The sequence below is a fragment of the Haliaeetus albicilla genome, chromosome 11 (assembly GCF_947461875.1).
Source record: "Haliaeetus albicilla chromosome 11, bHalAlb1.1, whole genome shotgun sequence".
NCBI classification, from domain to species: Eukaryota; Metazoa; Chordata; class Aves; order Accipitriformes; family Accipitridae; genus Haliaeetus; species Haliaeetus albicilla.
The window spans coordinates 12,581,118-12,599,101 of NC_091493.1; the positions used below are offsets into that span (position 1 = coordinate 12,581,118).

A 17,984-nucleotide genomic window follows, 5' to 3' on the forward strand; every position below is an offset into this window, starting at 1 on the left:
ATTACAGACATGCTGCAATTCTGTACTAAGACTTGGCTTCCCACATGCTACCAACAGTAATTATCACCATTACTAGGAGCACTGAAACAGCAAGAACAGACTCTGAAGAGCCCATGATTACATTTGTGCAGGACTCAAAGAGCAAGTGCAAGAAACCAAATCGGAAAGGGACAGCCCTCAGGAAGATTTCAGTATAGCAACAGAATATTTGCTTTCAAAGATACGAAGCTGCTCATTTTAAGCCCTGCTTCAGCAGCCTTTTAAAAAGGATAGGTCTATCAGAACAGCTTACTTTGTTCTTTACCTCCAAGAGTTGCCCTAACACAACCGGCATTCCTCAAGATTTCCAAGATCCCTTAAAAGCCCAGTGGTCTAGTTACAGCTTTTAAAGGATACCGAGCTCAGGCCTGTGGTCCTGGCTACTCCTGCATTCACACTTCTGTGACAGAAAGACTGTGAAGTCTGATTTTGAATGTCTCCTGATGCTTTTCTTTTCAGCTGATGCAGCCGAAATCTTGGGCCAAGACCCCGTGCTGCTCAACAGACTTGTACAGTGGTGCAATGCTAATGACCACACTGGCGTCCGTGGAGAAGCAAATCGGCTGCTAGCATCGATCTTGCATCACAACAGATCCCAAGTATGAGAGCTATTGTCCTGATATGTTTCTACTTTATCCTTCTCAAATATTTTTAAAGCTTGTCAATATAGCTGAGGGTTAAGTGTTAAAACAGCACATACAGCTTTATCATTAAAAACATGAAAGTTCACAGTAAAACCCCCTCTAGTCTGCCTCAATACCAATAAGGGTGTGAGCAGGAAAGCAGTGCTCTCCGTAGCCACACATACTGCACAGAAATGAGCAACACAGCTATTTACTGTCATTTGTCAACTTTTACCCTGCTTGAGTAAGGCTTGACAAATAGTAAGTAAAGCATTTATATTTCCATAAATATTAGTTTCTAATTAAAATGGCAAAGATAACCCAGAGCTGTTCCAAACATCAGTCCTCCAGAAGCTCCAAAGAGCCCACTTATCTACCTAGTGATGGATGAATCTGGTGTGATCTGTATCTGCTGGCATATTAGAACAGGCTTCTGTTTCTTGTAAATTATGCTATTATACACAGGCATCCCAACCATGCTTTACTCTGAGGTAGTGATAAAAAAAAAGTAGATACTATCTGCACAGGCTTTGATAAAAGTAAAACTAATCTTTGCTAGTTTGAAGGTTTGAAATGAAAAATCAGAATAAGGTCAAACTAAAACTCGAGACAAAATATATGTATTTTTATCTTATAGATACGCATATACATAATTGTAAGTATTGATATTCCAAGTAAATTAGACCAGCCCTAAACAAACACATACGATCAGTGCCAAAAGCAATGTTATCTCTAATCTTCAAATATCAGTTTGCATTGCAGCAGGCAAATCATTTCCATCTATTCAGAGGCTGAAGAGTGCAACCTCATTTCTCTCTTCATTCCACTTTATTCATAAGTCAGATTTCTATCTGTGATATTTTACCTTTGCTTTAACAGGAAGTGGTCAAAGCCATCCAGGAGGCACAAGGAGTGAAGCATCTGGTTTCCATGACAACAAGCAAACATGCTGCCATGCAGAATGAGGCTCTGAATGCCTTGGCAATAGCATCTGCAATCGATTTAGGTATTTTTCTCCTAAAAGCATTTACCTGTGCAAGATCCTCAATTATTAAGAAACAGTGTCATGCTGTTAATTCTACATAACATGTACAAAAAAGCATGTTTCTTGTCTAGATTTAGCTCTTCAGCATGAAATAAAGTCAGCCATCCAAAAGATCACAAAAGCAACAGGCTTCAGGAACTGCCCAAAGATTTTTTTGTTTAGGGTGGTGTCAGATGATTAGGTTGTGTGGACTGGCATAATCTGTTGAGTAGCATGGTATGATGCTAGAAACTTGTATAAAAAAACAGAAGGAAAGTAAAGGTAATGAAGACTAAAGAAAAAGATGATAAAGTCTAAATGAAGATAAAATTAAGGAAAAATTATGGACTAGAATGGTCAATGAAGACTATAAATTGAGGAAATAATCTTCAGCAGATATTTGAATGCAGGCGAGAATAAAGTAGAAGCATAGACAAAAGGGCCTTGTAGAAGTTGCAAATTAAACAAGTGAGAAAACTGGTTCTAACTACTTTTACTGAGCTCATTTTCAGAGAGGTTGAGTATATTTTTTCCAGGTATTTCCTGTATGACTGATCACATTTGAAAATGAGACTCAATTTATTACAATAAAGACAGTCACCACAGAAATCTACATACATCAAGAGATAAACTGAAAAGTAATAGTCAACTTGAAATTTTGAATTTTGTATGCCAACAAGCAAGACAGTAAAGAGCCAATTCTACTGCTTGGTCCACCATTAAGGCTCTCAAACTCAACCGGGAAACTAACATGAATCAACATTCCTAGCACTGATCATTGCAAATTTTAATCTATGATGAAGTTATTTTATACAATCTATAGTATACATGTTCTGTCTTCCATAATGAGGCAAGTGAAGAAAATACAGAAATTTTCCAGTACAGAAAACAGATGCCCAAGACATCCCTGTATAGCCAATTTGAAATTAAGCCAGTCAGGATTTTATTTTTAAAAAGCAAGCATGTTCACTTTCTAGCTTCTTTTCAGGTACATCTCAGGTATTTGTTTACTTATTTTTCAGAAACGCTTGAAGAATCATTTAAGGAATCACAGCTAGTTCAAAGCTTACACAAACTTCTACAAGATGATAATACCAGTCCTGAGGTGATATATAATTCAATGGGTCTTTTGTGCAGTCTTCTTAATTCAGGTAACTTCATTTTAAGTTGTCTGTGATGAAAGAACAGATGTTTGTGATGAAAACACAAGTGTCTTCTGTTACTGAAATGTGCTGCTTGTAATGTTAGTCAGTGAGTAGTAAAGGATATTAAAGAGGTTCATTCTTTATTGATCACCAAAAATCCCAGTAAAGTAGCTTCTTTCTTTATGAAAAGTGGATTAAACCATCAGTTGAATGAAAAAAGGCTTTATTCCAGTGAGTCAGTGGCATAATCAAGTCCTGAACTAGCAAAATTAGAGCCCTGGAATAAAGGCATCTTTGTCCAAATTCACCATGCACAAATGTCTGACAATCCCAGGTCCTGTACATACCACAGCATTTTTGTGTTCAAAAATAGTCTGTATCATCTTCCACAGGCAAGCATACATTTATTCTGCCTATGCTGTACGCAAACCAGAAGCTGAGAGAAAACAGCAATTTTAGCAATGCTGCCTTTGCACAGCAACTTTTAGTAAAACATGTGAAGGATATGATTTCAGTTTCTCTCACTCTGTGGTTAGGGAAGACTTAAAATACTTTGAGCAAGATCAGACTCATCCTGGATGTGTGGCACTAACTGAAAACCACCACCTTGAAACCAGGAGTCCAAAGATCTTGTGCCAGTTTCTCACATCTTCATACATAAATCATGTAAATTGAAAATAATGATTGTGCCCAGGCAAGATCTGCCACAAGGGGAGCTGCCTTTCAAATCGTGGAGTCACCCTATATTGGCAGCCAAGTTGGATTTTGCAGTAGAGTATTTTTTACCTGTAGCCACACAGTTATTGGAATAGGGATCAACATTTGCATCCTTCAGTGCTACTACAGAGTACTGACACAACAGATGTGACCTATAAGACTTTTTTCCAGAGGTGTATGTACTTAGCACTTTATAGATTAACTGTAACACTAAGGGTTGAGTCTTACTAATATGAAAGGCTAAAAAAAAGCTCACAGGCAAAATAATGCTAGAACTTGTCCTCTATTATACTTTCAACAAAGTACTTTTCTCCTATTCAATCAGTTCTTGGAAGTCAAACAGGAGAGAGAAAAAAAAAATCTTAACCTGTTCAATACTTTTCAATAGCTGAAATGGTATCTATTGAGAGAAATGTATTTAAATTAAAGCAGCTCATTTTAAACAGCCAATACTTCAAACTTTTATCTTACAACTGTCGGGAGCCACTATGCCATGGCATGTCACTAAAAGTCAGCATTTCATCTCTCATTCAGGTGATCTGAGACAAGAAATAGAAGAGAATAAGATTAAAGAAACCATCGAACAACTCTGTAGTCACAGCGATGCAAATGTGGTCAAGGAAGCTGTCACAACATTACAGGTTTTGAGAGGAGAGACACCCCACTAGCCTCCTTCTTCCCCATAGCAACCCTGCACTGCTGCTGAGGCAAATGCAATACAATGCCAGCTTTGCCAACATTGCCTTGCATTTGTCATGCTGCCGCATAACCAACACTACTAAGTCCAGGTACAGCTCCTGCTTTCAAAGCTGTACATACAAAAAAAAAAATACTCATTTGCTCATCTATTTGGCCCACAGATACCTGCCTCACTGCTGCTCTTCACTGAGTTACTTAACAGCAGTAGGAATAAGGCCTGTCAAGCAAGTGGTCTTAGAAAACATCACATGAGAAGCATCAGGCAATTACCACTTCCGCAATACATTTTTAAGCTACTTGGTTTGTCAAATCAGGATATCACTTGCAACTTTTTCTTGTATCAATAGGACTTTAAAATCATTATCAAAAAAATGTCAAGCTTATATCGTGCAACCTGAAACAATGGGCGTTTAGATTAGACGAGAGCTGTAGCTTAAACAATGCAAAGGGCTAATTGGCACCAATTCAACCTCTGCACATTGTGAATCGACCTGCGAGCCCACCTGTTAACTGAATATGTTAAAATCACGACAAAACTGTACCTTTAAACCAAATCCCTCTTCAATTTCCAATTCAAAAGCTCATCCCTGAGGTTTTACCTGCTAGTGTCACAAGCTGTATTCCTAACTATCTGAGGTCACACTCATCCTAATTTCAGAGTTGCAGCTACTGTAACCTGGAATGAGACTCAGTAGTTCACAAGAAACTACAGTCAATGTCCATACAGTGGTTGGACAAGATACAAATTAAAGCTAGTTAGAAATTACAAGTGGTCATGTGTGAAGATTTTAAGACAGCTGGCATTTCATTAAATTATCTCCAGTAGGAGAACCTCGGTTTAACTTTAGTTTATGAAAAACTGTAGTAAAACAAATGTCTCTGAACATTTCTACAGAAACCTGTCATATTTTAAAATGGTCACTTGATTAAAAAAAAGGTAACAGGATCTATTGCACAACTTGTTCTTATGGAGCTTTTTGAAGCAGTTGCGAGTATGTTGCAGAGGCACATTGCCAAGACCTAGGAGATCAAATTCAAAATGCTGTAGCAGTAGATACTGAAGAGCTAGAGAACAATGGTGGGGTTATTTTAGCCAGCAGTAGAAGCTATTGAGAAAAAAACCCCAGAAGAGTACTGACCTTTAAAAAGTTGTTATAAACCAGGTAATGTTTAAAAGTCAACAAGGCCTCCTGTTGTCAAACAATTCAAGTATAACTGTCTTGCATCTGTGAACAAACATTACAGCTTTGTTCCTGCAAAAGCTTTCCCACTTGCAAAACTTGTTAACACTATTTAGCCCACTACATTCACCACCAAATATCACTTTCAGGAGTACTCTTGAGAAAGGGAATTTCATAAAACCACCCCAGACAAGTTGCTTGGCAACACACAAGCAGGTTTTGACCACGTAGTAGGAGAAAAGATAAACAAGAGCTGAACCATGTGCAGTTTCCTCTAGCTTAAAGCACACAGTGATATGAGCATCCTATACATTTCCAATGTCAAAATGAGAAATAGCTTCAGACTCACAACTTCAGAGTAAGATCTGCCTAAACCAGGCATTAGTATGAGATATATCAGGATCTATTACAAGTTCTATATATACACACATCAAATAGCCACATTGAAGTTAAGTCATTCTTATTAGAAGTGATCCAACCTTAATATTCTAGAGTGTCTAATTTCCAGATACTGTGTTATTCTAATATAGTCACTACCTATTGGCTAGATGTTTCTCTGACCTTATTAAAACTAAAATTAGGTTTTAATGCATTAAAGAAACACTGAAATGGTCAAAAAAGCATACACAAACCTATTTCTGCAAGCCTCATCTTCAAACCTGTAAGTTACTTCACTTCTGCACTCTTAATAGTTTCAGGAACATTGCTCAGACATGACAAACCATAGACTGTGCAAATCACAGTAGCGATAACTGTGGATAATGGCAAAGTGCAAACAGCAGTTAGAGATTTAATTTCTCTACACCATTCTACAGCTCTTCACTTGTTCATGGCTTTGCATTAACAATAGAGAGAAAAGCACCAGTGTTACCTATTATTCAGCAGCCCAGACTGAAAAAAAAAAAAAATCAGGAGAGTTTCAGCAAAATATACACACAAACACCAGCTGGCTTTTACCATTTCTGTAGTTATTCACAAACTGCAGTCTCAGTAGCTGTCTAAACCTTAGAGAGGGAAATGCTAGTGACTGGAAGCAAAAAAAATCTTAGAAATCAAACTCCAGGAGTACAAAACATTAAATTTTATTTAATCAAATTTAAGGCTTGAGGAAAAAAAATATACTGAAAGTCACTCAGAAAAACCACCTCAGAAGAAGAGACAGAACCTCCCCTTCCAGTGGCTAAACAACATTCAAGCTGCCTGATAACCCACAGGCAGTAGGAAGAAGGAAGAAGAAAGGATGGAATGGGAAGACAAAAAAAACCCAAGGCAATTCTACATATAAGCCAATTGGCACATCAGCCTCAATGGACTGGAGGTACAAGTCTATCCACATGGCACTGTATGAGGGTCACCAAACTAAAGACCCTTCAGGAAGAAATATTCAGGTTTTCAGGAGGCAACCGAAGCTCCTTTTGTCACTGCACTTTTTTCAGTACTTATATTCATCCTCCTCTTCACATGCAGGGAAACTGTGTCCAAATGCAGGTATAATAATAGAAACAAAAGGGCAGCTGCACTGTCAAACATACAGGCAAATAAATACATTGCTTCACAGAAATAAATTGTGCCCATTTCTGAGAAATAAAAGTGATCAGACTGAAAAGTTTCCTTCTCTCAGTCTAGTTATTCAAGTCTGATCTCATATTTGACATCTTCATTAAAAACCTTGTCTCCATTGTAGTGTTTGTGGAGTTGTTCCAAATCCAACCACTGAAATCTCAACATCAACAATTTATAAAGCCTCTCTTGTTGTGAGATCATTGAATTGCTTCTCCTTCAAGGCTTTAGAGGCAGGCTCACACCTAACTGCTTTTGATGACAAGACTTTTTAAACCATAACCTATATGTTTAGCCATGAAGTCGCTGCAGGTCCACAGAAAAGGTGCTAAATATAACTAAGTAGAAAGTGGTAAGAAAGTATTCCCATTCCAAGTCTGAAATTACACTAGCCATGCATACCACCAATAGGGGTGCACTTCAAAATGTCTAGGGGTAAACCAGCCTAGAGCCCCAGAGTTTTAAAAGTGATACTGAATAAGTACAGAGAAGTTTATCCACAGTGAAAACAAATCAATCCATGAATTTAAAGATCCTCAAATAGGTTGAATTTGATGTCTTGAATTCAGTTCCAAATAACTGGAGCATTGATACAAAGCTGGTGTTAAAAAGGCCAAAGCCAATCAGAATAAACCGTGGAAAGACAACACTTCAATTAAATTCTATTTTACATACAAACAGTAGTTCAAAAAGAAACCAAGTATTCATTTGTCTTCAGGTAACTTGGCAAGATTTGCAGACACTGGAATCCTGCTCCATGACACTGGCTCTTGTCAGCAGCTAGTTTCAGTGCACGAACTCCACAGATATCTTTGATACCATGATGACTTTCACCAACTGCTGAAATTACTTCGCAGCATTAGGAGCTTTCTGTGTCAAAAAGCGGCAAAGGGAAACATACTCCCTAGATACAATTCTCAATGCAATGTTTTATGAATAAAAAGTTACAAATAGAAAGCATCCTTCTCCAATTTTTCATACATCAGATTATTACACATAACCTTAACAGAGTAAGTTGGTTGATGAGGCATTGTAAAGTTTCAAGCACCAGAGTTTAAAGCAAATGTTGCTGGACACTGCTTTGCTGCTTGCAAAACAGCAGTAACAGCAGTAAATTTTTGGCTGCTCCTAATGGACTAGAGTCAACAAATAAGTAATACAGACCTCAGATTCAAGGGTCTACAGAAGAAATGCCTCTTTCTCTCCCCTCAATGGTCTACTGCTATTGTTTTCTTTGCTGTATATCAAAGCTAAAAAAATAAAAAAATTTAAAAAAAAAAATCACAGTGCACTTCTAGCAATTTTACTTTCAGGTTTTCAGATGAGTAATAGCAGACTGTTCTCTGCTCCTGTAAGGAAGTCAGCCATCCTTAGACAAGCTTCCTTTTCCTGTAGTGTCTCAATCACTGGCCAGAAAAAGAACTATGAAAGCTGAAGTGAAGTACACATGAGAAGTACATCATTGTCTGTGAAGTGCTTCACAGATTAAAAGCTAGAAGGATGTCTGGACAATCAATAGAGATACAAAGATTCTTACTGTTGATCAGCTTTTGCCAGTGAAATGTTCGTTAATACATGCACAATAGAAAAAAAGGACATTAGAGAGATTTAAGTTTGGCTTCCTAAGAAAGCCATATACTTTGGAAATACAAGTATTAATTGGAAATACAAGTATTAAATCCTTCAGGCAGACTACATGTAGTAAAATATCATTATAAAAATATATACTTTTCTAAAATTTACACTATGTTAGGCACTGTAAATAAACCTGCTCTCCCTGAAAAAACTGGTGTCACTGGAAGCAGTAAACAATGTTAGTTATATGGCCCACAGTAAAACTGACAGCTACAGCTACTTCCAAGAAGTTCAGTCACATACTTCTGTCTTAAAGCTAAAAATACTATGCCAAAGTCTTTTAGAGAAGACTGGAACTCTTACTGAACTACAGATCCATTTACTGAACCCCAGGAGGGGAAGACAGGAAGAAGAGAGTTTAGTTTTCTTCTGATAAAAATAAAATTAATTCAGCAGGAGTAGTTCTGTTTGATGCAGAAAATTGCTGTGAAGAAGTCATTCTGGTTCACCATATTGTGACTGGCATTTGAACCACGTATCAGAATACAAGCAGAACTGATGATTCAACAGCTTTACAGAAGATTTAAAAATTCAACAACTTGAATCTTTCACTAGATGTGTATTTCCTCATTAAAAAAACAGATTTCAGTAGGCATCAATACTGAATTTAAATGTTTTTCATCAGTCCTGATATTAGCAGTTGGGACTTGTGAAGTTCAATATAGCAGTTGAGAGAGAAACTGGAGGAAAGGCAAAAACCATCAACAGCTAACATAGTATGCTTGCTACCTACTTAAACAAGCTGTATTTTGAAATTTCTGCAGACAGCACTTTTTAAAGATATTACTGATAATAAAAAGCTAAGCATTTTTAAAGAGTTTTTTCTTCTATAAATAAAGAATATTTACATTTTTTTCAGACAGGAAACAGCATCAGGGATTCACACTCCCTTGCCCGAAATGGAGATTTCTAACATATAATGCTACAGATAGTCAGACTTTTCCCCTCTTGAGAAAAGGCTTGCATTTTGAAACATGGGTTACTCAAGCTCTGATGCTGAGCACAAGTTCCTGCTCCCGAGACATCTACATTATTCCCAGTCAAACAAATATCCCTACTTCTGCACAACTGAAAATCAATTAAAGAACTAGACAATTTATGACTTTTTCCCAATTTCCAATACCATGACGATTATGGTTGCTGGGTATTTTGCCAAAAAATGACTGCACACGTCTACTGTAGAGATTAAAAACATTTCAAGATTCTGAAGCAATCAGCACGCCTTCTGAAAAGATTACATTTTGAGACTGGTGACAGTCGGGAGTGAAAATAGAACAGTCTTCACAGTAATCCTTCAAGGAAAGTTTACAGCAGTTTCATCTCTCCTTGCTACGATCTTTAAAATCTGTTCTGCTGTCTTGGGAAATCCCATTTCTTCCTCAGAGATCAATGCTGGTGCACCGAGTTGTCTTGTTAGAAAAAAGGTAGACAGGTGTGTGTTCGGAGGGTTTGGTTTTTTTTTTGTACCAGCTTCTAACAAAAAGCATGAGCAGGGTAAAATCCACATAAGGCTTTTAATAACAGGAGTATTTCATAGTCTGTTCATTTCTTCCACCTTCACGTCCAACCAATAACCGTAAAACATACTTTTTTGCAACACGTCTGCTTTTATATTCAGAAGGCATTACCTGCCTTTACAGCTTCAATATCAGAAATCAATGTCCTGGCTAGGAAAATCCCAAAAATCTAAAAAGACAAAAACACAAACGATTTGTGAGATGAAAAGCTTGTAATGTACTAGTCTGCAAGATGTTTCTAAAAATTAGAGCCTATTATGATGAGTTATTATTGCAGAATGGGAACCTACTTCTTCTGTGTCCCTATTACACTGTACTGATGTCAGTGCAACTACTCGTGAATAAAGACACGCATTCATAAAGTGTTTGCATGTTCACGTACCATTCCATAGCCAGGATCATCCATCAAAGCATGGCTATTACTAAAAAGTAATAAAGGCAGCAGAATCTTGCAAGAAATAAAACTCATGAGAAAAAGATGTTTTCATGTAACACTTCAGAAGCATTCAAAATAATAAGCTTCTAGATGCCCTAGAGCTGGAAGAAATCCACTTAGCCACGTTTGAGTCTTATAACACTCACCCTTACCTATTGCTAAAGTTACAAATCAGGCATTTTCATTCATTCCACAACTTTGGATAATCCAGCCAATTTTCTCATCAATTTTTTAAAATACACATAGAATGTACAATTACCTGTACTAAAATGAAATTCTTGTCACAAACAGTGGTGAGAAAAGTCCCAGACTATTCCAAGACATTTAAATTTGAAATTTTAACATTTACTCAAGTTCTCAGGGAAATCTTCCCTTGCAAACTGAAGATAAATTCATAACTCAGCACATTTCCTGAAACATTCTTAGGAAAAAAACCAGAAGACTGGGGTGAAGTTTTGGAAAAGCTGAAAGATTTGTTTTAGAAGTAGTCAGATTATGTCTAACTCTGTCCCACCATGAAATAGTTTAATGCACAAGACTGACACAATTTGAAAAAACAAGTGACTCTGAAAGTGGTTTCACAGATACTCAAGACATGAATAAGAACAAAAACATCAAGTTATTGTCGGTCAACACACTGCCAAAAGATTAGACTTCCTATCTTGAACATCCTCCTAACTGAAGGTGTTGTCCTCAGGGACAGCATCTCTCAAAGCCACGGAAGCACTATCATTAGATGGTGATAAAATATCAAAACCCAAGCAACATAGGGCAGTCTTGCCATGGCTGGGAAAAGGTATTTTGCCAGCACTCTATGCTCAACTATTTTTCAGTTAAATGGTAGTAGATTTAAAAGTCTGTTATTTCCCACTGAAGTGAAGCAGTACCATAGTGAAGAAATTTAGGTAAGTGTAAACAACTGCCACAGTGAAAGTAGGATCCACCTCGAAAGAAGTAATCTGATATGTTTTCCTGAGAATTTGGGTTCTTTTTCTTTGATGTACAAAGTACTGACAAAGTACCGGAAGAAGTCACACCAACTCCTTCACCTGTTTCTGCTAATATCACATTCGCAACCTGTTCACCAATTTCCCTGCTCTTCCGTTCTCAACTTTTTTTGAGCAGTATGCTACATGTCACTTACAGCCAGCTGAGCGATAATCTTAACATGAGGACAGAATTGTATTTTAGTCGTTTCACATTTGTGATAGAAGGCTGTAGTTTAGATCTACTGGAGTAGATGACCAGAAGATCTCCCCGCCCTCACAGCACATTGAAATGTAAGAAATATTATTGTATCACATTATTTTATATAATAATAATATATATAACAATATATATCACAATCATCATATACTGTATGTATTATAATTCTAGTGTATTTTTATAATGACCTTCATGGCTTTGAGGAACAATTTCAAGAGAATTAAATTAGTTGATACCAGATATTTTCATTCTAAGTCTTCATCCCCATATTTTTTTTCCCCTATTATTCTCATACCTGAAAAAAATCCAGTGTCAAAATATTTACCTCTCTCTATAACTACTTGTACCTTCAGCAGGTCTATATCTGCAAACTTGAAACTTTATTTGAAGTAGCATAACAAAAACAGCTAACCTGGAGCAGTGAGATAGCTATGAAGACACCTGCAACAATGTAGATATTTCGGGGTAACCAAGCTTCCAGAGCAAGAATACATCCTTTGACAAAAATCTGATCATCCCATTGACTCTTGCTCTGAAAGTGGAGAGGAAGAATAAGAGTATTACTTTTCTGCTCAAGTTTATTTTAAGATCAGTCAACCACATGGTATAGCTAAATTAATGATTTGTCACTTATGCAGTAATGTTTTTAACCAGATTCCAGAAATAACATATATGCCCAGATTAAATCAGGGAACATCAGACACCAATGTTAGTATCTTCCTGCAAATCCTGTTACTACAATACATTAGAATTAGCAGATAATAGGATTCAGAGTTAGACTATTATAACTAATAATTGACATGCACACTTGAAATGCAAGTCCTACCCCTTTTTGAAACACACCTTTCCCTTTCCCTGTTCCATCACTTGTTTCCTCCACCCTCCCACAGTACAAGTTTACTTTAAACAAAGGAAAATCTCTACCACTCTCTACTTGTAGTATGACTTAGCACAGCTGATTAGTTCCCAGAATTTTAACCTGACATATCTATCAGCATTTCCACTGTTTTTATAGTTTTGCCTATGCAAGCACAGATTATGACAGACAGCAAGATCCCAGCACCTTACCTTCTTTCTGACATCATAGCCACACTGTGTATTCACAACTTTTTGCTGCAAAGCAAAAAAGATTTAAAATAAATCAATTGAATTCTACTCACTTCTGTTCACAGGAAGTTTTTCTGTTTTTTAGATCAGACAAACAAATCAGGATTGTCAGAACCAGCCATTTTAAGAAGCATTTTTAGTGAAAATGAGCAAAGCACTAGCAGAACACAAGAAAAGTAATGACAAAGCAGAGGTGTATACTACCAGGAAAACATCCTCCCTGAGAAATCCCAGCTTCTTCTATCACTTGGCTTTGAACTAGGAAGGACTTTTTAACATGAAGCACAGCAACTGTACTGCCAGCATACCAATAAGACATCTGGATTACATGATAGCTATTTCACATAACACTGATGTAACAAGAAAGGTACCAGGGTGATTTATTTACACCTGCAGTGGAGAAATATGCCTTAAAACTCCATCATTTCAAGTGGTATACAACTTGCTATCCCAATCAGTTAAAAGAAGTAGCTGCAAGCTACTTGAGACCCCTCAGTTGATAGTTCAAAGTCTCACACATAACACAGCTCCAAGATACACCTAGTCGTGAATACAAAACACTCCAGCTGCAGGTCCCAAGTAGGAGGATGACAAATACCTTCCAGATCACAACCCCACACAACCCAATGAAAGTATTTATCTCGAAAGATGCAAAGACATTCCTTTTAAGACATTTTTTGTTTTCTCTGTATAAGACTTATGAAAACAGATGTATTACACAATTATAGCATAATTGACACAATGCATAGTGTTATAAATTGAAATATTAGGAACAGAATCTCATATCAAAAAGATTTAAACATACTTATGCCTCCTTAAATGCAGCAACAGAAAGAGTTGCAGTGGAATAGTACTGCTCCAAATTGAAATAGAAAATAATTACTGCGGAATCTGAACATGGAATATTTCCCTGACAGTCTTTCCTTGGCTGATTTTCAAGACAAAAGTATAACCTGCTAATGGCTATCTGCTCTGCACAAGGATTGCTGGACTGACTTTGAGCTGTAACTACTCCGACTAATGCTATGAAAAATTATATGTTAGTTCCTACCTCCACATTTTCACTTCCACTGAAAGGGTCAGATTCCTCAAGTTTAGTAAACAGATCTAACCAATAAGCACCTAAATCTTGCCAAAACCAAAGAACTGATTCAAATGCTTTAAACTGAGTTTGTACATGAGCACTTTACTAGTTGCTGATAAACAATCAGCAAATGGAGTTACTCCTACTTGTCTGGTGGAGGGGTGGTGCAACATTAATTCTAACTGGGACAAACACACAGCTTAGACAGTGCTCTCGGGTCCTTACAAGCTAGATAACAGATGCCAGAAATTCAAGGAAACGGTGTACTGGGAATAAAAAAAAAAATCATCAGGCACCAATACTTGCGGACTCAAGCCATACAAAAATAGCTTGAATTCCTGGTGACAATACATTTTCAGCTGTATAACAGGTTGCCACATTTGGAATCTTAAAAAGGATGGAACAGAAACATGAAAAGAGTTTATCTGCACAAGAGTAATTTTTTGATCATTTAGAATACCTTTTAAAGTCCTAGTCATCACACCTCATTCAGGAAGTACTTCCTTTCATACCTCTCCAACAACATCAGAGCAATACAAAGCCAGGAAACAACTTACAGCAGGATCAGGTATACAACAGGAAAAAGGAACACCGCACTTCTCACGACTTTTGCTTTCACTGCTGCAGTTAAAGTATATGTTAAAGTCCCAGTCATCTGGACCTTGGGCACCACAGCAATGGTTCTACAACAGATAAACAAACAGTTAGCATTTAGGGGTATTTTAGAGACAATTTATCCACTGAATTTACTTTCTGGAATAACATTTGTTCATCATCTTCACTTTCTCTAAGGCTGTGCAGAATCAATGGCAACATCAGAGTAAAAAAAAAATGAGTAATCAATACCATGGCTCTATGAAATCAAAGCAATACATTCGGCATACTGCTCCTGGAAATAGGTGTCAGTGTGACAAGCAAAATCATAAAAATTATCACTTTAGATGCAATTGCTAGATGCAATCAGTGCATATCCATAAATGGTGCAACAAAATAGTTTATACAAATGCTTTGTACCCTGTTATTTCCAAAACTAGAAAAACTATGATAAATTTGTGACTTCATCCTTAAATCTTCATGAATCAACAAGTTTTCTTCTCCTTGTTTACAGTAAAAAGTGGATCCAAACATTTGTGACTCTACTTCCTTTGTTTTAAATAAGAAGGTTTCCATACCCAAACTGGTAAAGTCTCACTAGCTCAAAGATCACTCAACTCTAGAAGTATTTCACAGAAGTGTCTTCACCTGAACAGTGTAATGTAATTACCATAATTGCAGGTTTGTGAAAACCCAACATTTCAAACAATGTTCAATTCCTGGAAGTAATGAAAGCTAGTTTCTTATTAATTTATGTTTTGCAGTTTACTGGCCTGGATATTTAAGGGCACATATCTCTCTCTGTAATTTAGTACTTGAAATGCTATACCATCACACAGATTTTCCTGGTACCTCATGAAGTTCCATCCTCTTGGGATATCTCTAACATCTCTCCTCTGCCCACTGCCCATCTTCACAAAACTTGTATTAACCTAACTACTGTCTGCAAGACCACTGAAACTCAAAGTCAGTAAATGGATTCAGAAGTTATCAAGTTGTGACAGACACTGATGTGAACAGAGCAGAATTGTTTACAATACAGTTTTCACAGAAAATATGACTAAAGAGCTGAACAGAATAGTCAGAATAGAAAAAACACCAAGAAAAAATTATTTTAGGTCACCAATACATTTACCATGAAGAAAGCAAGAGAACCTCTTATTTGTCTTTCTAGTCCTTTCTCCCTCACACTTCTACAGCTTTGCAAAAAGCCATACAACCACTAAACATGCTAATCTACCTTAGTAAGGTAGAGACTATAAGGTCACTTACAGGCCTGAAAGTAACATAATTAGCCAGAGCAAGGAGCTGCCTACAAAAAGCTATCTGGGTCCCAAGGCACACACTGAGAACAGAGCAAGTCAGCATAAGGAGCATGGCTCCTTAGAAGATGGGCTTTAGAAAGGCATTTGAACACGGTGCTGCACCTTGTTGTTCAACCCTTGAAAAACTACACTTGCTAATCCAGATTGTATCCACTTCCCCTCCTTCCACAGTATTTTCAGGTATGGATCAATGACAGGCTGCTTCAGAGATTTTTCTGGTCTTTCCTTTTTCATGTTTATTAACTTGTTAATCTGGCTAGTGAAGTCCTTTTAGTAAGCTCAGCCTTTTCTTTTAATTGAAAAATATTTAACTGGAGTTCAACTGTAAATCAGCTTAGTGTATTAACCAGGCTGACTGCACTGAAACTAGATAAACAGAAAGAACAACAACAGAGTGGACAACACTGAGACAATTACTGGTGTTGGTCATGGCCAGCAGTCATCCTACCTTACAAAAAAGGTACCCTTAGCACCAAAAGCTAAAGCAAAACAGCACTGAAATCCATCCAGGCAGCTTAGTCAGAGGATGCTTCCATACCAATGCACACAAGAGTGAATGAAAATAATGGGATGGGTAAGCTGCTGGTAATACACAGCTGACCAAACTGGTATCCACTCTAAAACGTCCTTTGCTATCACACTGAGCTGTAAGCACAGATTTCTAAACATGATCTTCTGAAAGATGGAAGACAGACAAAACGAACCTTCTTTCATATAGGGAGGGATGGGGGAGGGGGAATAAAGGAGACAACCATTTTACCTCTTCATGAAGTACTCAAATACATACTCTGTTTCTCTCCATATATATATTTTTTTTTAACCACACACAAATAAGTAAAAATCAGAAAAGTCACCCTCACTGGTTGTTTCCTGGGCATGATTACAAACGCAGCTGATTGAATGAAAGTCACCAGGCCCTTACTAGCATAGGTCTCGTCATCTCCCGGTGTACATCACTGTCTTCTGGTAACTGAAGATTTTAGGACCACAGGAGCGTAAAATTGTTTCAACCTTCCTTGACAACTGCCTGCTTAGAGACTAGCCTTTCCCAGTTAATAAAAACCCTCATTTGCTTCAAGATGAGGTGCATCTCAGAAGACCAAAGGCCCTGTGCTGCATCCCTGTACAAGACTGGAGCACCTCCTAATATAAGAGTGCAGACTAGCAGTTGCATTGCACAATTTTTTCAAGATAAAAAGTTTTTTTGTTGCTCACTTCTCACTTAAACTGGTGCAACACTGATCAGAACAGGGGAACAAGTCAAGAGGATCAAAAGACAGATGGATGCTTGGCAGAGCTTCCACATTCACAGTTAGAACAGCACTGTATCTCAGAATATCTTGCCTCCCTGATGCTTTCAATGCAGAAAGAACAAAACAGCACATCTGTAACATGGCACTATTAGCTACAGAATATGATAAATCTGTAACAAAAAGGAAAACTTCCAAATCTACATATTCTCCTAGAACACATGAAAGAAGTGACAGGATATGAACTTACAATTTTTTGTAGCGAATCAATGAGGTTCTGGAGGTCAATATCGTCTCGGTAGGATTTAATGTTATTCTCAAAGAATTCCTTGACCCTGTCCCTCACCCAGTCCTGGAACAGAAAAGCCAGAACTGCCACTGCCAGCTCCAGCAGGAATATAAACACAATTGCTCCACAGAACTGTAAAAAATAATAATAAAAAAAGTCCCAAATTAGAAAATATCCATTCACTTTGAATGCATCCCTACTCTAACTCCACCAGAAGCAGACACAGAGAATTAGCTTAAAATTATCATTCAGTACAGATACCGTGAGAACACAACCTGTTAAATGAGAATACAATGTAAAGAAACCCCAAGAGATAGAGTTATCTTTTTGTTTTGGTCACCTGAACTTGACAGTAAAATCAGCACCATACCACAGTCATTACACACAGCAGTGAAAATATTAATAAATCTGAATCTGCAAAACACAGGGCTAAAGTAGTCTTGATGTTACTTCTTGAATTGTTTCCAGTTTTATAATTCTTTTGTCCAGCTTAACTGTTTACAGATCTAAAGCAAAGAAGAAGCCTCAGTATAAAAGCAACTGTTTAACAGAT

The 17,984-nt window shown here is 37.3% G+C and overlaps 2 protein-coding genes across 5 annotated transcripts in view; one reads left to right on the top strand and one right to left on the bottom strand.

Annotated features, from left to right (window-relative positions):
* LOC104320345 (rap1 GTPase-GDP dissociation stimulator 1) overlaps positions 1-4,380 on the top strand; it is a 36,871-nt gene extending 32,491 nt beyond the window's left edge. Inside the window, 4 exon segments of the mRNA XM_069796166.1 lie at positions 499-638; positions 1,542-1,668; positions 2,709-2,837; positions 4,083-4,380. Of these exon segments, the coding sequence (XP_069652267.1) occupies positions 499-638; positions 1,542-1,668; positions 2,709-2,837; positions 4,083-4,216 (530 nt within the window). The 3' untranslated portion in view covers positions 4,217-4,380.
* Positions 4,381-6,486: 2,106 nt separating this feature from the next.
* Positions 6,487-17,984, bottom strand: part of TSPAN14 (tetraspanin 14) — a 43,208-nt gene continuing 31,710 nt past the window's right edge. For all 4 annotated transcript variants that reach the window (XM_069796154.1, XM_069796152.1, XM_069796155.1 and 1 more), the window contains 5 exons: positions 17,393-17,563; positions 14,531-14,656; positions 12,851-12,895; positions 12,195-12,314; positions 6,487-10,309 (listed from right to left, as the gene is read on the bottom strand). In XM_069796154.1, the coding sequence (XP_069652255.1) occupies positions 10,238-10,309; positions 12,195-12,314; positions 12,851-12,895; positions 14,531-14,656; positions 17,393-17,563 (534 nt within the window). In that variant the 3' untranslated portion in view covers positions 6,487-10,237. The remainder of the gene's footprint in view (positions 10,310-12,194; positions 12,315-12,850; positions 12,896-14,530; positions 14,657-17,392; positions 17,564-17,984) is intronic.